This window comes from Lacerta agilis, chromosome 5 (assembly GCF_009819535.1).
Source record: "Lacerta agilis isolate rLacAgi1 chromosome 5, rLacAgi1.pri, whole genome shotgun sequence".
In the NCBI taxonomy this organism is placed as follows: domain Eukaryota; kingdom Metazoa; phylum Chordata; class Lepidosauria; order Squamata; family Lacertidae; genus Lacerta; species Lacerta agilis.
The window spans coordinates 1,565,378-1,581,910 of NC_046316.1; the positions used below are offsets into that span (position 1 = coordinate 1,565,378).

Consider the following 16,533-nt stretch of genomic DNA (forward strand, 5'->3'; position numbering starts at 1 on the left):
GGCTTGGTTTGCCTTCTCATGAAATGGAATCATAATTACTGTACAGTGGTAGAGTCAGTGAGAAATAAAACAAAAAGCCTAAGCCCAAACCACAAAAAGGTCACAGAGATTTTTTAAAAGAAGCTGGATATTAACTCCAGTGCCTTACACAGGAAAAAAGAGGGAAGAAGAAGTAATGGCATGAGTGGGGAATTTTGAAAAGATGTCTCTGCCAAGTCATTAGAGGGAAGTGAAAACCAGCAAAAAGTGCAAATACGGAAAGGGGTAGTTGGCTTCGAGGAAATGAAAGAGAGAGAGAGAATAAGCTTGGTATTCTTGCAAATCAAGAAATTAATTTACCATCATCAGAAACTGCACCAATACACATTCAACATGCATTCCCTTTCAGACTTCTCCCTATTTGCATTTTATTTCTGTTGTTGAAGAACCAATGAAGTACTAGGTAGTTGTATTACAAGTCAGGGAAATTATATCCAGAATGATCCACCAAGCCACTTCCATTGTTTAGCTTTTTTGTGGCTTAAAAAACAAATTCTCTTAAGGCAAACTTTATATCAAAGTTGGGGTTGAACTTTTAAAGTGTATTACTGCAGCAGCTTCCATATTGTTGGGTTATTATCTTAAAGTTTTTGTGGAATGATTAGATCTTCCTTGCTTCAAGAGAGGATCAGAAGGTAGCAAGGACAGAGAAATATATGAGTGACTCTTCCTGTGTTGGGGAAGTTTATGTTTATGCTCTAAATGGCTCCTGGTGTTCCTTCCCTGCACCTTGTTTGCATGCAATGCTGAAACATGCTTTACCACTATCTGCGTGAGCAGGAAGGAGCCACCATGAGTCTGGGGTTCGGATGTTGCCTCTCTTCCCTCCTTCACCAGCATTTGTTTTAATTTTAGTTTATCCTGAAACTTTGTCTAGTCATAGGGTCCAGCAATCATGATTTAAAATTCTGGTCAGTTTCAAAGCAAGCCAACTTCAAACCATGGTAATTAAGGACTCAACTGCATTCCTTATAAGAGAAGGTGTTATAATAAGGGCTTTTTTCCCGCCGGAACTCGCCAGAACTCAGTTCCAGCACCTGTCAGGTGGGCGCCATTGCCATTATAAGAGAACAAGGGAGATGTTCCCGGTGAGTTCCGGCATCTCTTGTACTAGAAAAACAGCACTGGATAAATATTAATAATATTAAGTGTACCATAAGTGTTGAGAAAGCATATTGACGCCGATGGTAGAATTAATATTAAGGAAAAGTGAAATGGGATTTGAAGACAAAGCTGGGAAATCCAGCTACATCTTTTGGAAAATGTGTGCATTTTTTGAGTAACAAGATAACTGAGTCAAGTTGCAGAACTGCATGTGTTGTTGTTGTAGTGTGTGTGTGTTATATTAAATATATATGCACTAAATATCTTTAGTGAATGTGTGTGTGTGTGTGTGTGTATTAAATTCTGTGGGGGACGTTGCTCTCCAAGGATTAAAAGAAAGAATATATACTGCTCATATTCTCTTAACAGCATTTATAACCATGGGGAAGAATTTCCCCTTCAGCCTCCTTCCTTCTTCTTCTTCTTCTTATTTTATTTGTAGTAGTAGTAGTATATTAGTATACCACCCTATACCCGCAGGTCTCAGGGTGGTTCACAACATAGTTGCCTGCTGAACAAAATAGTCATTGAGGGGTACACTAGCACCCTTTCAAAAGTCATCTTTCTTTTTCTTCTTCTTTTTTTTTTTACAAATGGAGGCTTATGGAAATTGTCCTACTGAGACTCTTGTACATGGGTGGGCAAACTAAGGCCCGGGGGCCGGATCCAGCCCAATCGCCTTCTAAATCCGACCCGCGGACAGTCCAGGAATCAGCATGTTTTTACTTGAGTAGAATGTTTCCTTTTATTTAAAATGCATCTCTGGGTTATTTGTGGGGCATAGGAATTCATTCACCCCCCCCCCCAAAAAAATAGTCTGCCCCGCCCACAAGGTGAGGGACAGTGGATCAGCCCCCTGCAGAAAAAGTTTGCTGAGCCCTGCGCTCTTGTATCAGGTGTGGGGCTGAACCCTTTCTCACTTCAGCCCCAGCCAGTACTGGCCAAACGTCAGGGATGACAGAAGATTTAGTCCAGCAGCCTCTAGAAATCCACCAGCTCCCCATCTCTCCTCTGCTTGAAGACCTCAGGGGTTCTTCTATTCTCCAATCCTTTTGTTCTGTTGTGCTTTGAAAATTCTCTTCAGGACAGAGTGGTTCTTACTTTCTAAACTTGGTAAGGAGAGGCTGGTTTAAATATCATTCCACTGCTCTGCTGGCTGGAGCTGACGGAAATGGTCTTTAAAGCTCAGCATCAAAGCAGTTGCTTCATAAGCTGGAAAGTCTCGCGTCTCGTGCCAGCAACAACCTCTCCCCTTAATTAATTAATACTGTATTAATTGTGCATGTTCTGTGGAAATGAAGAAGCACGGTGGGAAAAGCCCTCTGCACAGGTTTGGGGGAGGGGTTCTCTCCAAAAGGATTGTAGAGGAAAACCTGTCAAGAAGTCCACACAAAGATAGCAAAACTATGCCTTTCTTAGGAACAACCAAAAGGAAAAAAGGAGTGAGCAATTTTACCAAAATTCTACTTCAGTCTGCATGTTTCCTTTAAAAAGGGTGCAGTGAGGAGGAGAAAAATACGGAGATTATGCTGGAACCTGCACTGTAATGAACATAAACACTCTATCACATCGGATTTCGTGTTACTCATTTTATCCACTTAGCAGGATAAACAACAGAGGAAACAGCTCTACAACAAGAACTGGAGTAAAAGGAAAAGCTGTGCTTCTAAACCAAAGCCATCCTCTCTTTAGATGAACATCAGTAAATAAATCTCCCTTCATTTTCAAAATTAACACACAGAGAGAGTTATTTATAGCTGCCTCTACTGGAGCTACTTCCTTATCAGGAAGCATGTAGCTGGGAACTGGTGTCTGCCTTCCTTGAAAATTCTTTCCAGAGAAACAGAAACCCAAAAAGGGAAATTTCCCTTCAAATACAGTGGGGGTTTTGTTGCTGTTGGCTTTAGGAAGAGAGGGGTTGGGAGGGGAGTTTTATACCAGGCAGTATATAATGACCCAAAGCTCAGAGAAAACATTAAAATGTTCTTCTTTTTAAAACTGAGACTGATCCAACTCTCTTGTTTTGAAATTAATTTGGACTTAAAATGCTTTATGTTGGCTTCATTACACTAGTGACAGGCTCCACATCAAGTTTAATTGTACACTACATTTTCAGTGTCTTAAGAACAATTCATGAGAAATCATATTATCAGCTTAACAGTGGATGTTTTTGGAATAATTCTTTTTTCACTCTTTACAGCATTACTTAAACACACACACGTAGGTATTCATCCCACACATCGTGGATATAATCAGCATGCCAGCAGCAGTGGAGCATATGCCTGCCCTGCCCTTCAGCCGGGGGCAGAGCGAGGCACCCACGGGGGTGGAGTGAGCCGCCCATGGCGGACATTTGGCGTGACACCCGCCCGCGACTCCCAAGCCTCCCCCAAGCTGTGAAAACAAAGGGCGAAGGGGGGAATGCTGCCAGCAAAGGGGTAGGCTTGTGAGTCGCGGGTCGGGCGGTGTGCCAAATGTCACCCCCCTCAGTGAGGGCACCTGGGGTGGTCCGCTCGCCGCCCCCCCTGCATGCCAGAAGGACTTCAATCCAGGAGTTAGTACAGAATGTAGAAAAGAAATTCAAATGACACCCAGTAGCATTCCAGAGCATGAAGGTTTTCCTCCCTGAAAAGTAGATTCAGAAAGGCCTGCAGCATAGAAATCTAATAAAACTGAAACAACACAGTGCAGACTCCAGAAAAAAAAGCCTGAAACAGTATCCAGTTAAGGCATGGAAGCAGGCTTTTGAAATAACCTCTCAGTTAGGTTAGATGCTTACCAAGAGGTCATCACTCCAGTAAGATTTGTATAATGTACTGCAGACAGGCACTTCTTCAAAATTCCTGCTCGTGAATTAAAAAATGGGTGTAGAGGAAGAGTTTGGTAAGGGAGCTGAACTCTCTCCTTTCCCCTCAGCTTCCGAAACATTCAACAACTGAGGCGCAGCTTCCCATTGGTTGCAGGAGCTTCCTGCACTCAAGCAGAAGCCACGTCGGACGTTCAGCTTCCAAAAAATGTTTGAAAACCGAAGCATTTACTTTCGGGTTCTTGACATTCGAGAGTTAAAATGTTCCAAAAGTACAGAGGTGTTCGGGACCCAAGGTTTGACTGTACATGCATTCATTCCTCATGCAACTACCACTGTGTAAGGGAAAGAGCTGGACTGCACTTGCTGACTGTTCAGGGTTCTACGTTGTGCAGGAACCTACAATGGGGGACTTGCAAGAGGAAGCCCCTCTCTTCCCCTCCTACAATGGTAATAGGCAATAATGCTTGCATAGGGCTCTGATCTGCTCCCAGCTGGGCTGGGAGAAAAGTGCCTGAAACATTCCCCTTTAGACATTTTGCTTTAGGCACAAAAAGGAGGGCAGATGAACAACTGTAGGTACCTCTTACAGGTAGGTAGCCGTGTTGGTCTGCCATAGTCAAAACAAAATAATAATAATAAAAATCCTTCCAGTAGCTCCTTAGAGACCAACTAAGTTTGTTCTTGGTATGAGCTTTCGTGTGCATGCACAATAGGTTAGCCTTCAGGAGTACAGCCTCTGCAGACCACAGTAGAGCCCATTCACTCATAGGGACTTGAGCGATTTTGCTAACCCGGCTCCTCAAACACTGCACACACTTTGCTTGGAACAGTTCCTCAACAACCGCACATTTCAGTACGCAGGCAGTAAACTAACACACATGTCAACAAGAAGCAAATCTGCTCTAAGTGCCAACTGAAGGAGGTCTTTGACTTTGGGTCAGCATATCAGTTCATTTCAGATCCAGGAACTCCTCATCACCCATATATGGGGAAACTGAAGCACACGGCACTGGACCAGAAGAGCAAGAATTTTTTCCTAGCCACTTTCCACTTCACCAGAACATTTTGGTTGCTTGTTAGTGTGACAGAGGCAGGGCAGCAAGTGCAAATTAATACAGGCTTACCTCAGAGATATTGGGAGTTCGGTTCCAGACCACTGCAATAAAACAAGTCACACTTTTTTGTTTTTGTTTCCCAGGGCATATAAAAGTTATGTTTATACTATACTGTAGTCTATTTAGCCAGGCTCCACCTGGCTGCAGGGGCGCGAGGGGAAAACCCCAGCTCCAGCCCTAGCCTGCTCCACTCCCATGGCCAGAAGAGGGGCAGGGGGGGGGCTTCCTTCTCTTGGAAGTGGCCAGTCTGCCTGCAGCTGTAAGGAGCAATATCTGTGAAATGCAATAAAGCAAAGTATGAGGTGTGCCTGCATGTGGTCACATAGAGTCTACTGTTGACTTTTGCTATGAGAGGTACATATACAGTAAGTGATCTGATGAATGAGTAACTGGATTGGTCACAAGCCTGTCTACTTTATTGCCCCACCTATTTTTTATAAAGCACTGGAGCTCCTCAGCTAAAAATATTCAGCCAGACAACCAATGTCATATTTTTGGCCCACAAAAATGGCACCCCAGACAGGTTGACTAGACAGGTTCACTTCTGGGTTTGGGAGGGAGGGTCTTCCTGCTGTGAACTCCACTTGCTCAGTGGCTCCCTCCCTTTGGGCAGCGACAATTGGGCTCAGAAAGCAAATTCATCACTATCACCTAGAAGAAGGTAGGTAGGTAGCAAGCAAGCAAGCAAGCAAGCGGAGGTAAGTAAGCAAACAATCAATCAATCTGCAGTGGCAGAATGCTTTGGCAGGGAGGCATGTGAGCAAGCCACAGCAGAGCTGTAAGGAGCAGCAGTGGCTCTGACCCCCCCCCCAATGCATCTGGGCTGGCACACATGCAGAGGAGGGCCCACCAATCCAAGGGTGCCCAAATCTCCCAGGAATTTGTAATTGATGGTGGCCAGTTGCTGATCCTCAGCAGTGGTTGCCCCAATGGTGTCAACTCTAAAGCCTGGTCCTAAGCACCAATGAATCCCATCCTACTCCCACATTTTACACATACATACTGCCTGTGACAGCCCCTCTTAGCTCTGCCCCACCTCCAATAACAGCTATAGCTTGAAAGGGCTGCATCTGGCACATAAATTCCTGGGCTTGTTGACGCTTAGCTGGGTTGCACCAGATTACAGTGAGTAAACACAAAGGGGGGAGAGAAGGTGTGTGCCTTTAACTGCTCAAGGGAAAACATCTGGAGCCATTATATGCCACAGTTCCCTGGATGTATGTGTGTATGAATCCAGGGTCTATAGAAATAAATGATTATAGGCTATTCCCCATTTGTGCATTCCAAGTCATTGTGTGGGTCGACGGAGTGAACGTAAGCCCAGCCCAGCCCCCTTCTGGTGGGGTTGCCACCTGTATAGACAAATGACTATATGCAGCGTCTTGCTAAACAGCAATAAGAATACAATATTGGTGCAGCCTCTCAAATAAGCTAACAATAACAAAATAATGACTAGCCCATCTGTCCCAGCCCCCACTCAACAGGGCTGGCCATTTTTTGCCACAGCTGCAGCCTGGAAGAAAAATGGTCTGCCTTGTCTTCTGGAAGCATTTGCCAACCACAACAGGTGACAGGTTATATGCAAGTTGGTACTAGCAGTCACGTCAAGCTCTAATTAATGATCCTTAAAATTACAACACAAATAAGAAAACCCATTTTTAATTATACTAATTTTCTTTTTATAAGCAGTGGGAAACAATAGATCAAAACAACTGCAACTTTGCAATTAGAAAATTATCAGCGACAGTTAAAATGTATTCCTCTCAATATGCCTGACTTAAGAAGGACTTCAGGCACATCTTTTTACACTTCAGAGAGGTCCAAACCAGGCCTAGCTAAACCACTCCTACTACTACCTGAGATCAGTGTTTCCCAAACTGTGGCTTGTGACCCATAAGCACATGGGAGTACAGTCTTTATAAGCAAACACCAAATAATAACTACTTTTAATCCTTAACTGAAATGATGAATACTTCTTACAACTTTTTGTTTTCTTGGCGTATTCTTAATGTTGTGTTGATACTTATAATTGAATGTCAGAATGCCACTCACTGCCACCCCAAATGGCCTTGAGTGGTTTATCCTCAGGAAAGGCAAGTGAGGTTTTCTAGCTCTGTAGCGAAAGGCCAGGTGATATAGGCTTTATAATCCAGGCACTGCCCTCAGACCACTCTTTTTCTTCTTCTTCGCAGCACCTTCCGCCACAGAGTGGGCTTTGCTAGTTGCCCTTTGGAGGCCCAGTAGGAATTTGGTGGGGTAGCAGGAAGTCCCTGATTGGCCTTTGGGGATCTTACTTTTCGGGTACTTCATGCTGATGGAAAATACTAATTGGGTTTGCAGCAGCATATACATTATTCAGTTTGTTTAATCTAGGCAGGTGAGAAAACTGTTTGTTAAAAAATAGAAAAACACCTGAGGTGTTACTAGGTTAAGGGCACTCTTCAGTCACTTTCTGCTACCTTTGACTTTGTGGCCCTCCTGGGTGCCCTTTAGGGTTGGCATGCACACTTTGGCAAACGCTGGACAGCAGGGAGGAAGCATTTACTTCCAATTCTTTGCTGTGTTTGCAGGTGTAAATCTGCCAAGGAGAAAGAAAGGACCTGACTCTACCTGATTCTTCCTTGCTATACGGACCACTTGCCCTGATGATTTGGTTTAATTGCTTTTTGCAGACCTTCTCATTTCATTATATTACATTTAATAAAATAGAACCATTTTAACACTTAACTTGCCTCTCAAGTTTTTCAGAGTCTGGTGGCAAAGGCTTGAGTCTCACAATTGAATCTCACTGGGCAGCTGCTCTCTGGCAGAAGAACTGTTGACCGTTTACTGCAAGGTCCACGGACAGAGAGTTGCTTCAAGCAGGGCCGTTTCTAGCCCGTTGGCTGCCCGGGGCGGGAAGCCAAGAGGCACTCCAGGGGGCGAGGCATCGCAGTGTGTGGGTGCGTCATGATGTCATGACGCACGCACACGCCGCGACGCCCCACCCCCGGGGGTGCCGGGTGGCGGTTTCAGGAGTCTCTGCGGGCTGCAAAGACTCCCGAAGCCGCCACCCGGCGGCAGCACCCCTTTGTGCCGCAGCTGCTTGTGCCTGCACGTGCAGCTGCCGCACGAAGGGGTTCCGGGCGGCGGCTTTGGGAGTCTCTGCAGCCCGCAGAGACACCTGAAGCCGCCGCCCGGGCTCCCTTGGCGGAGCACAAGTCGGGGCAGGGAGAGGGGCAGGCCAGCAAGGAGGGGTGTCACCCCCCTGGCTGGCCCGCCCCTTGCATCCATGCCGCAGCGGAAAAAGCCGCTAGAAGGGGGGGACTATTTTTGGCCCTGCCGGGGCGGAGCCACAGGGGCGGCCAGCCAGGGGGGTGACACCCCTCTTTGCTGGCCGCCCCTGTGGCTCCACCCCGGCAGTGCCGAAAATATCCTAAAATAAAAAAATTTGAATTTTTTTTAAAAAATTAAGCCCAGGGGGGTGGGGTCACTGCCTGAAGTGTCACCCCCAGCAGGGCGCTGCCCGGGGCAGCCCACCCCCCGCCTCCTTGCTACGCCCCTGGTTTCAAGCAGGTATTACAATTTCTGTCTGATGCATGTAGGATTAGGTAATAGATAAGCCAAGATAAGCCACCCAATCTCAAACAGCTCCTCACCCACAATAATACAAAAACAGGACTCAACATGGACACTGGTACCAGAGCCTGCAATAAACCCAGATGCCAACTTTGCTGACACATAAACCCGGATAACACCATTACTGGTCCCAACAACATCAAACACACCATCCCAGGACTATTTAATTGCTCATCTTCCAACATTGTGTATGCAATCAAATGCCAACAGTGCCCTTCAGCTCTCTATATTGGACAAACAGGCCAAACCCTACGCCAAAGGATAAATGGACATAAATCTGATATCAGGAATCACAAGACAGAGAAAACAGTAGCAGAACACTTCAATCTCCCAGGACATTCTATAAAAGATCTCAAAGTAGCTGTCGTAATACAAAGAAATTTCAGAAATAGACTGGAAAGAGAAGTGGCTGAATTGCAACTAATCACCAAACTTAAAACCATGGAGAAACCTGGTTTGAACAAAGACATTGGATTCTTATCTCATTATACATAACAAAGCTATCTTTAGCCATCTCACCCCTTGCCTTTCCCTGCAAGACTAATTGCAGCCGTTTCAACAGGTTTTCCACACTTATCAGCCGATCACCCATTCCCACCACCCTTCTGAGTAATACCCCTCCCCACTCCCCCACTATATTTAAGGATCTGGTGACTTTTGTTTCAGTGTATCTGAAGAAGTGTGCATGCACACGAAAGCTCATACCAAGAACAAACTCAGTTGGTCTCTAAGGTGCTACTGGAAAGAATTTCCTATTTTGTTTCAGATAAGCCAAGAGTAATTTGAAGTTTGCTTAGTCAAAATAATAAATACTATCTTTATCAATAACAAGTTTGTATAACCATATGTTTTTACAGTAATTTTTGTAGCTTGTGAAGCAATATCCTGAAATCAGATGTCTGGTTTTCTTACATTCCCATAAACAAAACTGTGAATAAACTTTGTAAGTACTACAATTGTGTAAACTTTTGCTTGGATGTCTCAAGCAATTGTTGCAAAACAAGCAGTATTGAAATTAAACTGTACAAAACTGTTGGCTATCGGAGGTCTAAAGTCCAAAATTTATGTGCCAGGAAGGCAAGCCACCACACCAAAAACCATAGCCCTAGACAGCTCTTATAGTCCAGGGCTGGTTTCTCCTCCACCCTCACCCAAAAAGGTTGTCCTGCTTCTCTCCCATCCAAAACTCACAGCCCTCTCCTGCTCGCTCTCACTTTCAGAATCTCTTAGATGTCCTTAACTCCACCATTAACTAGTGGAGAACTGTGTTAGAAAACAAACCACAGCCTGTAAGCATGTGCCTATGAAATGCCTTAACCCATAAACACAGTTAAGTAATTGATCTTCAGTACGTACATTGTCACGCTATATGGGAACAAAAGAAATAAAAACTCCAATGCTGGGTTACATTTGCTGCGAAGGCCCTGGAAAAAGAGAGCAAGATAGAATTCTACCCCACCCTCTCCGTCTTCCATGTACTTGTTAAAAATCAATGATTCAAACACACTTGCGATTTGGCACTACATCCAGTGCTTCTGAGGGAACCGGGTTTTTGCTTACCTGTTTCTGGCAAACGTACAAAGTGCCCTCATATACTTTTTGGCTATTTCCAAGAAGAAATTGCCCCAGGGTATTCCACACACCACGTGAGAAAGCACTTAATGATATATGGTAAGACCATCTTGTACAATAGCACAAAGAAACCAAAATTCTGGCAGCATTTTCCCCCTTGGGCTGATTGAGTGGGGAGAGGAGGCAGTTTCAGGGCATCATTACAGATAATGAGCTGGGGTTAAAATGGGACATTGAAAAGGGACAAGAGGAAGTCTAGAAATCCAAATAACCCAACAGATTAAAGGGGGCATATTAATATGTAGCTTCTTAAGTGCAAGCTTTCACTCCTGCAATCTGTCCCAAACACATGGTGCCCAACAGATAATGATGGGCTCCCACCAGCCATAAACAGCAGGGCTAATTTTCAGGAATGATAAGAGTTGTAATCTAAAACATAAGGAGGATACTGGGTTGGGAGTGGCTGCCCTATACTGATTTTAACATATAAAATTGTCCCCGTTGAGTTTCTGAAGCAGTGTCTGGAAATAATACTGGGCTAGATGAAGGTAAACCATCAGAATCTTAATCTAGGCAAGACAGAGATTCTGTGTAGGGGGAAACCAATTGCTTTATTCAACTTGTTTTAGATGGGGTCGTAGTTTGAGCTTTTATGAGCTCTTGGATTTGGTGCAAACAGAGAAGTCCAAGTTGCAGCAATAGCCGGAGATAATTTTAATCTGCATGGCTGGTATGGCTGCTGGAATCTCTATCTAGAGAGAAGAAACCTTGTGACAGTCAGCAATGTACAGTGGGACCTTGGTTCTCAAACTTAATCCGTTCCAGAAGCCCGTTCCAAAACCAAAGCGTTCTAAAACCAAGGTGTGTTTTCCCATAGAAAGTAATGCAAAATGGATCAATCTGTTCCAGACTTTTAAAAACAACTCCTAAAACAGCAATTTAACATGAATTTTACTATCTAATGAGAGCCTTGATCCATAAAATGAAAGCAGTAAACAATGTACTGCAGTCACACAATCAATCAATCAAGCTGAACTGGGTTCCACACAATCACAGAAACGAAAGAAAAAAGCCGCAAAAACAAAAAAGCAAAATAAATAGCAAAACCAGATAGACCTCAGCGTCACACTCAAAACGGAAGGATGGCACTCAAATCGGAAGCATAATACACAAGTCTGAAGTGTGGCACTCAAAACGGAGCACATTCAGCTTCCGAAAAAAGTTCACAAACCAGAACACTTACTTCCAGATTTGCAGTGTTTGGGTTCCAAGTTGTTTGAGTACCAAGGCGTTTGAGAACCGAGGCACCACTGTATTAGTGAATTATTGGTGCTGCTTCTGAAGACAGTTCAAAAACCAACTGGTTCAAAATGTGCCCATCCAGCTATTGGTTGGGGCCAGGCAATTAGAACACATTACACATATTATTGTGTTAGGTACACTGGTTGCCAGTGTGTTCCGGGCCCAATTCAAAGTGTTGGGGCTGACTTTTAAAGCTCTCAATAGTTTGGGATGAGTTTACCTTAAGGGCCACATGCACCTGTATCAACCTGCCATCCCGTACCTTAAGATCAGTTCTGGGGGACCTGTGGAAATGCCAGCTGTAGCACCAATGAGGTTGATGAACAACGCATGGAACGCAGTTTTTCCTGCAAGTGTCTGCTCAATTATGGAACTCTTTTCCAAGTGGGATCAGGCAAGCCCCATCCCTTGTTAACGTTAAATGGGCCTTACAGGTTTTATCATGATGGCCTTCGGGTGCTACTCTAGAATACTGGATGAAGTCGGGTGAATTATTTCTTTGTCTGGAATGATGCCCATATACTTATTTTTGATAAAACTGGGCATTTTAAGTGTTTTGAATGGTTTTATTGTTGGATTTTAAGCATATGTATTTGTCTATTACCGTAAACAGCTTTGGTGGGCAATTTTGCCTAAAAAGAGGTCTAAAAGCCTATAAAATAGTTTAATAAAATAATCTGAAATACTACCAAACAGTTAAACACAGACCTTACTGGTTGTAGCATAAGCAATGAAGGGCAGTGCACTACTACATGGTGCTTTAGTCTTCAAACACATCATTTAAATGCATGTGCACTTGAGTCAAGTGCCAGCCACGCGCACAATGGTAGGAACTCACACTAATCATTTTAAAGTGATCTCCTAAAAAGCAAAATAGAGTAAACATTGGACACCAAGTGCTGGAAAAGTTGAGGTTGTTCATATTAGGTGTGCTCTGCCTATGCAGAATAATCTCCAGAGCTCACTGCTAGCAAGTGGGACTATTTGGAGTAGAAAGTGCACCTGAAAACACCATGCGGTCAGTTCAGAGCACCCTGTGTCCTGCCAGTAAAGTAAGTCTTTGGGAAACAAAAAAGCCCAGCATGCACCTATCAATCGGGGGTGAAATCTTTAGAGTTTTATTCAGACGTGCTTTGCTAAAGGACTAAAGGTGATTCCTTTGGGAGGAAGGGTGGAATATAAATAAGAAATATGTATCACATGACAGAAAAAGAACCAATCCATGGAAGGAGGAAGGAAGAACAAGTGTCCACGGCATTTGTGAGGAAAGTCCGTTGTTCTAAATGAAAGCTACAAATGCAACGGCAACAAAAGAAAGGTGCCCCCCACCCCAACGATGCCAGTATTGGAGGAACACTCACGCAGGTGGGCTGGGAGCCGGATGGCATCTTCCTCCATCCTGATTGCTCGAGACACTGGGACATGTAATGGTGTTGACGAGGAAGAATAAGTTGGTTCAGGACTCACTGGAGGGGTGTATGAAATCCTTTCCTGCTGTGATGGAGAGGAAAGAACAAAGAGAACCATGTGAAATTGGGGGCAAGAGATGATGGATTGAAATAAGACATCTTTGAAGAAAGGAACTCAAGAACGGCAGTCAGATAATAACATTTTAAGTCTACGAATATTGTTGTTTGTTTGTATTTATTTATTATTTCTATGCCAGCCTTCATCCAAGGATCACAGAGCAGTTTACAATATAAAAACATAACATAGTAACAAACAATAATAACAACCCCCCCTCTCCACACATGCACAGTTTAAAAGGCCACAGGTGGTTTACTTAGCCAAAGGCCTCAGAGCAGAGGAGTGTTTCTGCCTGGCATCTAAAGATATACAGTGGAACCTTGGGTTACGGCGGGGATCCGTTCCAGAGGCCCCGCCACAACCCGAAAATGGCGCACGTCGAAGCGCTGCGTCTGCACAAGCGTGACGCTATTTAGCGCTTCTGCACATGCGCAAGCGGCAAACCCAGAAGTAACCCATTCTGGTACCTCCGGATTTGCCGCAGGCATTTTCTAAAAAATTGTTGCCCCACAAAATAATAATCGGGTATGTTGTAAATGGATGCCTTCATGTAAATCTGAAGAGACTTGCATGTCAGGCCTCTTAAGGCTATTTGTAAGTGTAGCAGTGCACATAGCTGGACATAGGATATCACATAAAAGTAACATATGTTGCATTTTGTTACTAAATTACTTGTGGCATTCTAGCACTTTGGGAGAATCATTTTCTCAAGAGTGGTCTATGCTTTACACGTAACAGGAAGGTCCAGTAATGACTGAAAAATACAGTTTGTTTCGTTCTGCCTTTTTGTGTGTTCTCAGGTTAGCTCTCCTCTGGTCTCACACCTCCAGCATATTCACAGCAAGCACTCCTGATGAATCCCCTTAGGGCTTTCATATTGACCATGTCGCCTCGCACCCGCCACAGCCGCCACAGGTTTGGACATGTCGTGAGAGAGATGTCTTTGCCTTGGCCTTTCTATGGGGTTTTATTATTATAGGCTCTGGTCTTGCACTCTGGGGAGTTTGCTCATTTGCTCTTAAAGGGAGGAAGCTACTTGCACCTTGGATGTTGTTGTTCAGTCGTGTCCGACTCTTCGTGACCCCATGGACCAGAGCACGCCAGGCACCCCTATCCTATCCTATCCTATCCTATCCTATCCTATCCTATCCTATCCGCAGTTTGGCCAAACTCATGCCAGTCGCTTCAAGAACACTTGCCCAATTCAAACTCTGTCCAATTAAAATTTATATAGCCCCATGGTTCTCAATTTTTGAAACCAGTCTGTGAAAACCCATTCTAAAAAGGGCACTTGTCCAAATTAGTCAATTTAACTCTATAAGGGATCATTCCTGCTAAATCAAAGTATATACACCTTCATGTATCTGCTGTTTCATGGATCCTGAGGCTTCTTCTTGGTAAAACGAGTTAGGGAAGGTTGGCAGAGTGCCATGTGGAACAAAGGAATGTGGTCATAAATTGATCTAACCTAAATACTGAACTAGGCAATAGCCTGATCTATTAGAAGGCATGTAGTGCATGAGAATCCTCCATTGGCGTGTAAGCAATAAGACATTATACATTAAAACATTATACATTGAACATAAAAACAATTACACACAAAAATTGCCCCCCCTTGTGGAAATAACACACTATCAGACACATTTCAGCATTCCTACATAATAACGTACACACAACATACAAATAATTCCACACCAGTTGGATATCATGTGATTTTTGAGACATTTCTTGCTGCTTTTACATATCTTTTTAATCCTAGGGCACAGAGTCTTGAGGTCAAAAAGAGAGAAAATGTCTTTACAATTCAACTCCCCCCCCCTTTGTCACCCCCCCCCGGTCAGTCTATATCCGTTAGAAAGAAAGTGTCCACTCTTTTGTTGTTGTGATCGCGAGGAATTGGGCTGGTTATTTTTTTTCATCATTGGGTCTGCAGTAACACATCTGTAGAATGGATATCCTGTAAGGAGGCAGGGTTTTGGGGACTTTAAAACACAGTTAGAAAAGGAAGGGGTAAAAACCCCAAAAGGGTAGAGAATATAAGGGGAGCTATAAACAATAAGAAAACTTAGAGTTAAGCATTTTTTATGCATTTGAATATTATTATCACCTTTCCAAATAATAACTACTGTTATTAACTGCTCAGCTTACTTTCCTTCGCTTAGTTTTGGTGGTTTTTGTTTGTTTGTTTTGCATTTTTTTTTAATTTACAGAAAAATAATGAATTATCCACTACATCTATATGTACAAAAAAGGAAAAAGGAAAAATACCCAAATTCATCAAGTATACAAGGTACAGATCTGACCAATATGAAAAATTTACAGACCATTTTTAAAAATAAAAATTAAATGGATTTGACCACATATGGTGGACATGTTCCCAAATTGAAAAATATTTAGGGACATGATCTTGAGGAACTAAAAGAAAATGCTAAAACATACAATTTTAAAGAAACCTGAAGCCGGCCGGCAACCAGGTAAAAGAGGAATAAGTTTGATTAAAAACTACCTGACACAACATGATTCCAAAAATACTTGTGCTTAGATTAATTTCAGACATAATGCAAAAGAAAAGTGATTAAATAAATGAAAACAGATTGTTTGTTATTTAAGAGAAGTGTCCAAGCACAAAGAAATAGTGGGACATCAAATGATATAGCAGGAATTCAAACTAGTTTAGCAGAGCAGAAGAAAAGTGACAGTAAAGAAAGAAAGACGAAAAGAAATACAAAAGCAATTACTTTTCTGAGAACCTTGGATACAGAATATTTAAATTACTGTTTGTATCCCCTCACTTTTTTGTGCTGTGGGATAAAAGAAAGGAAAAACACTTTGTTAATGGCGTTGAAACTTCTGAGAGGTTCGCGTATCCTGTTGAAAGGGGATATTATTTCCTGTGAAAATTTCTGTCAGGAATGCTGTTCCTAAAATCTATTATAAAATTCATTAAAACCCATTTAAAAAAATACCCACGAGACAAACTCAGAGTGGGAGTACTCTGATATTTACCTGTGGAAAGAATTTTGCATGTTAGATTTGGAACTTGGCACCCTCTTAACTCTTGATGGTCCAGTAAGGTAAAGGTAAAGGGACCCCTGAGCGTTAGGTCCAGTCGTGGACGACTCTGGGGTTGCGGCGCTCATCTCGCTTTACTGGACGTACAGAAAAAACAAAATAAAATAAAAAAATTCCTTCCAGTAGCACCTTAGAGACCAACTAAGTTTGTTCTTGGTAGTTGGTCTCTAAGGTGCTACTGGAAGGAATTTTTTATTTTATTTTGTTTTAACTATGGCAGACCAACACAGCTACCTACCTGTAACTGGACATACAGAGTTCATGATTCAGCAAATCTATTATACCATTCAAAGAGTTGCACCTCTTGGCTAAATTACCATTTGAATAAAGGAAGGGAAGGGTAAGAAGTAGATTTAAAAATAAGGTTAGATTTAA

General features: G+C 43.1%; 1 protein-coding gene across 2 annotated transcripts in view; it reads right to left on the minus strand.

Annotated features, from left to right (window-relative positions):
• ETV6 (ETS variant transcription factor 6) overlaps positions 1–16,533 on the minus strand; it is a 121,835-nt gene that overhangs the window by 58,425 nt on the left and 46,877 nt on the right. The window contains exon 2 of one of the 2 annotated variants that reach the window (XM_033148249.1): positions 12,921–13,053. In XM_033148249.1, the coding sequence (XP_033004140.1) occupies positions 12,921–13,053 (133 nt within the window). The remainder of the gene's footprint in view (positions 1–12,920; positions 13,054–16,533) is intronic. The other variant, XM_033148250.1, reaches the window with a different exon arrangement.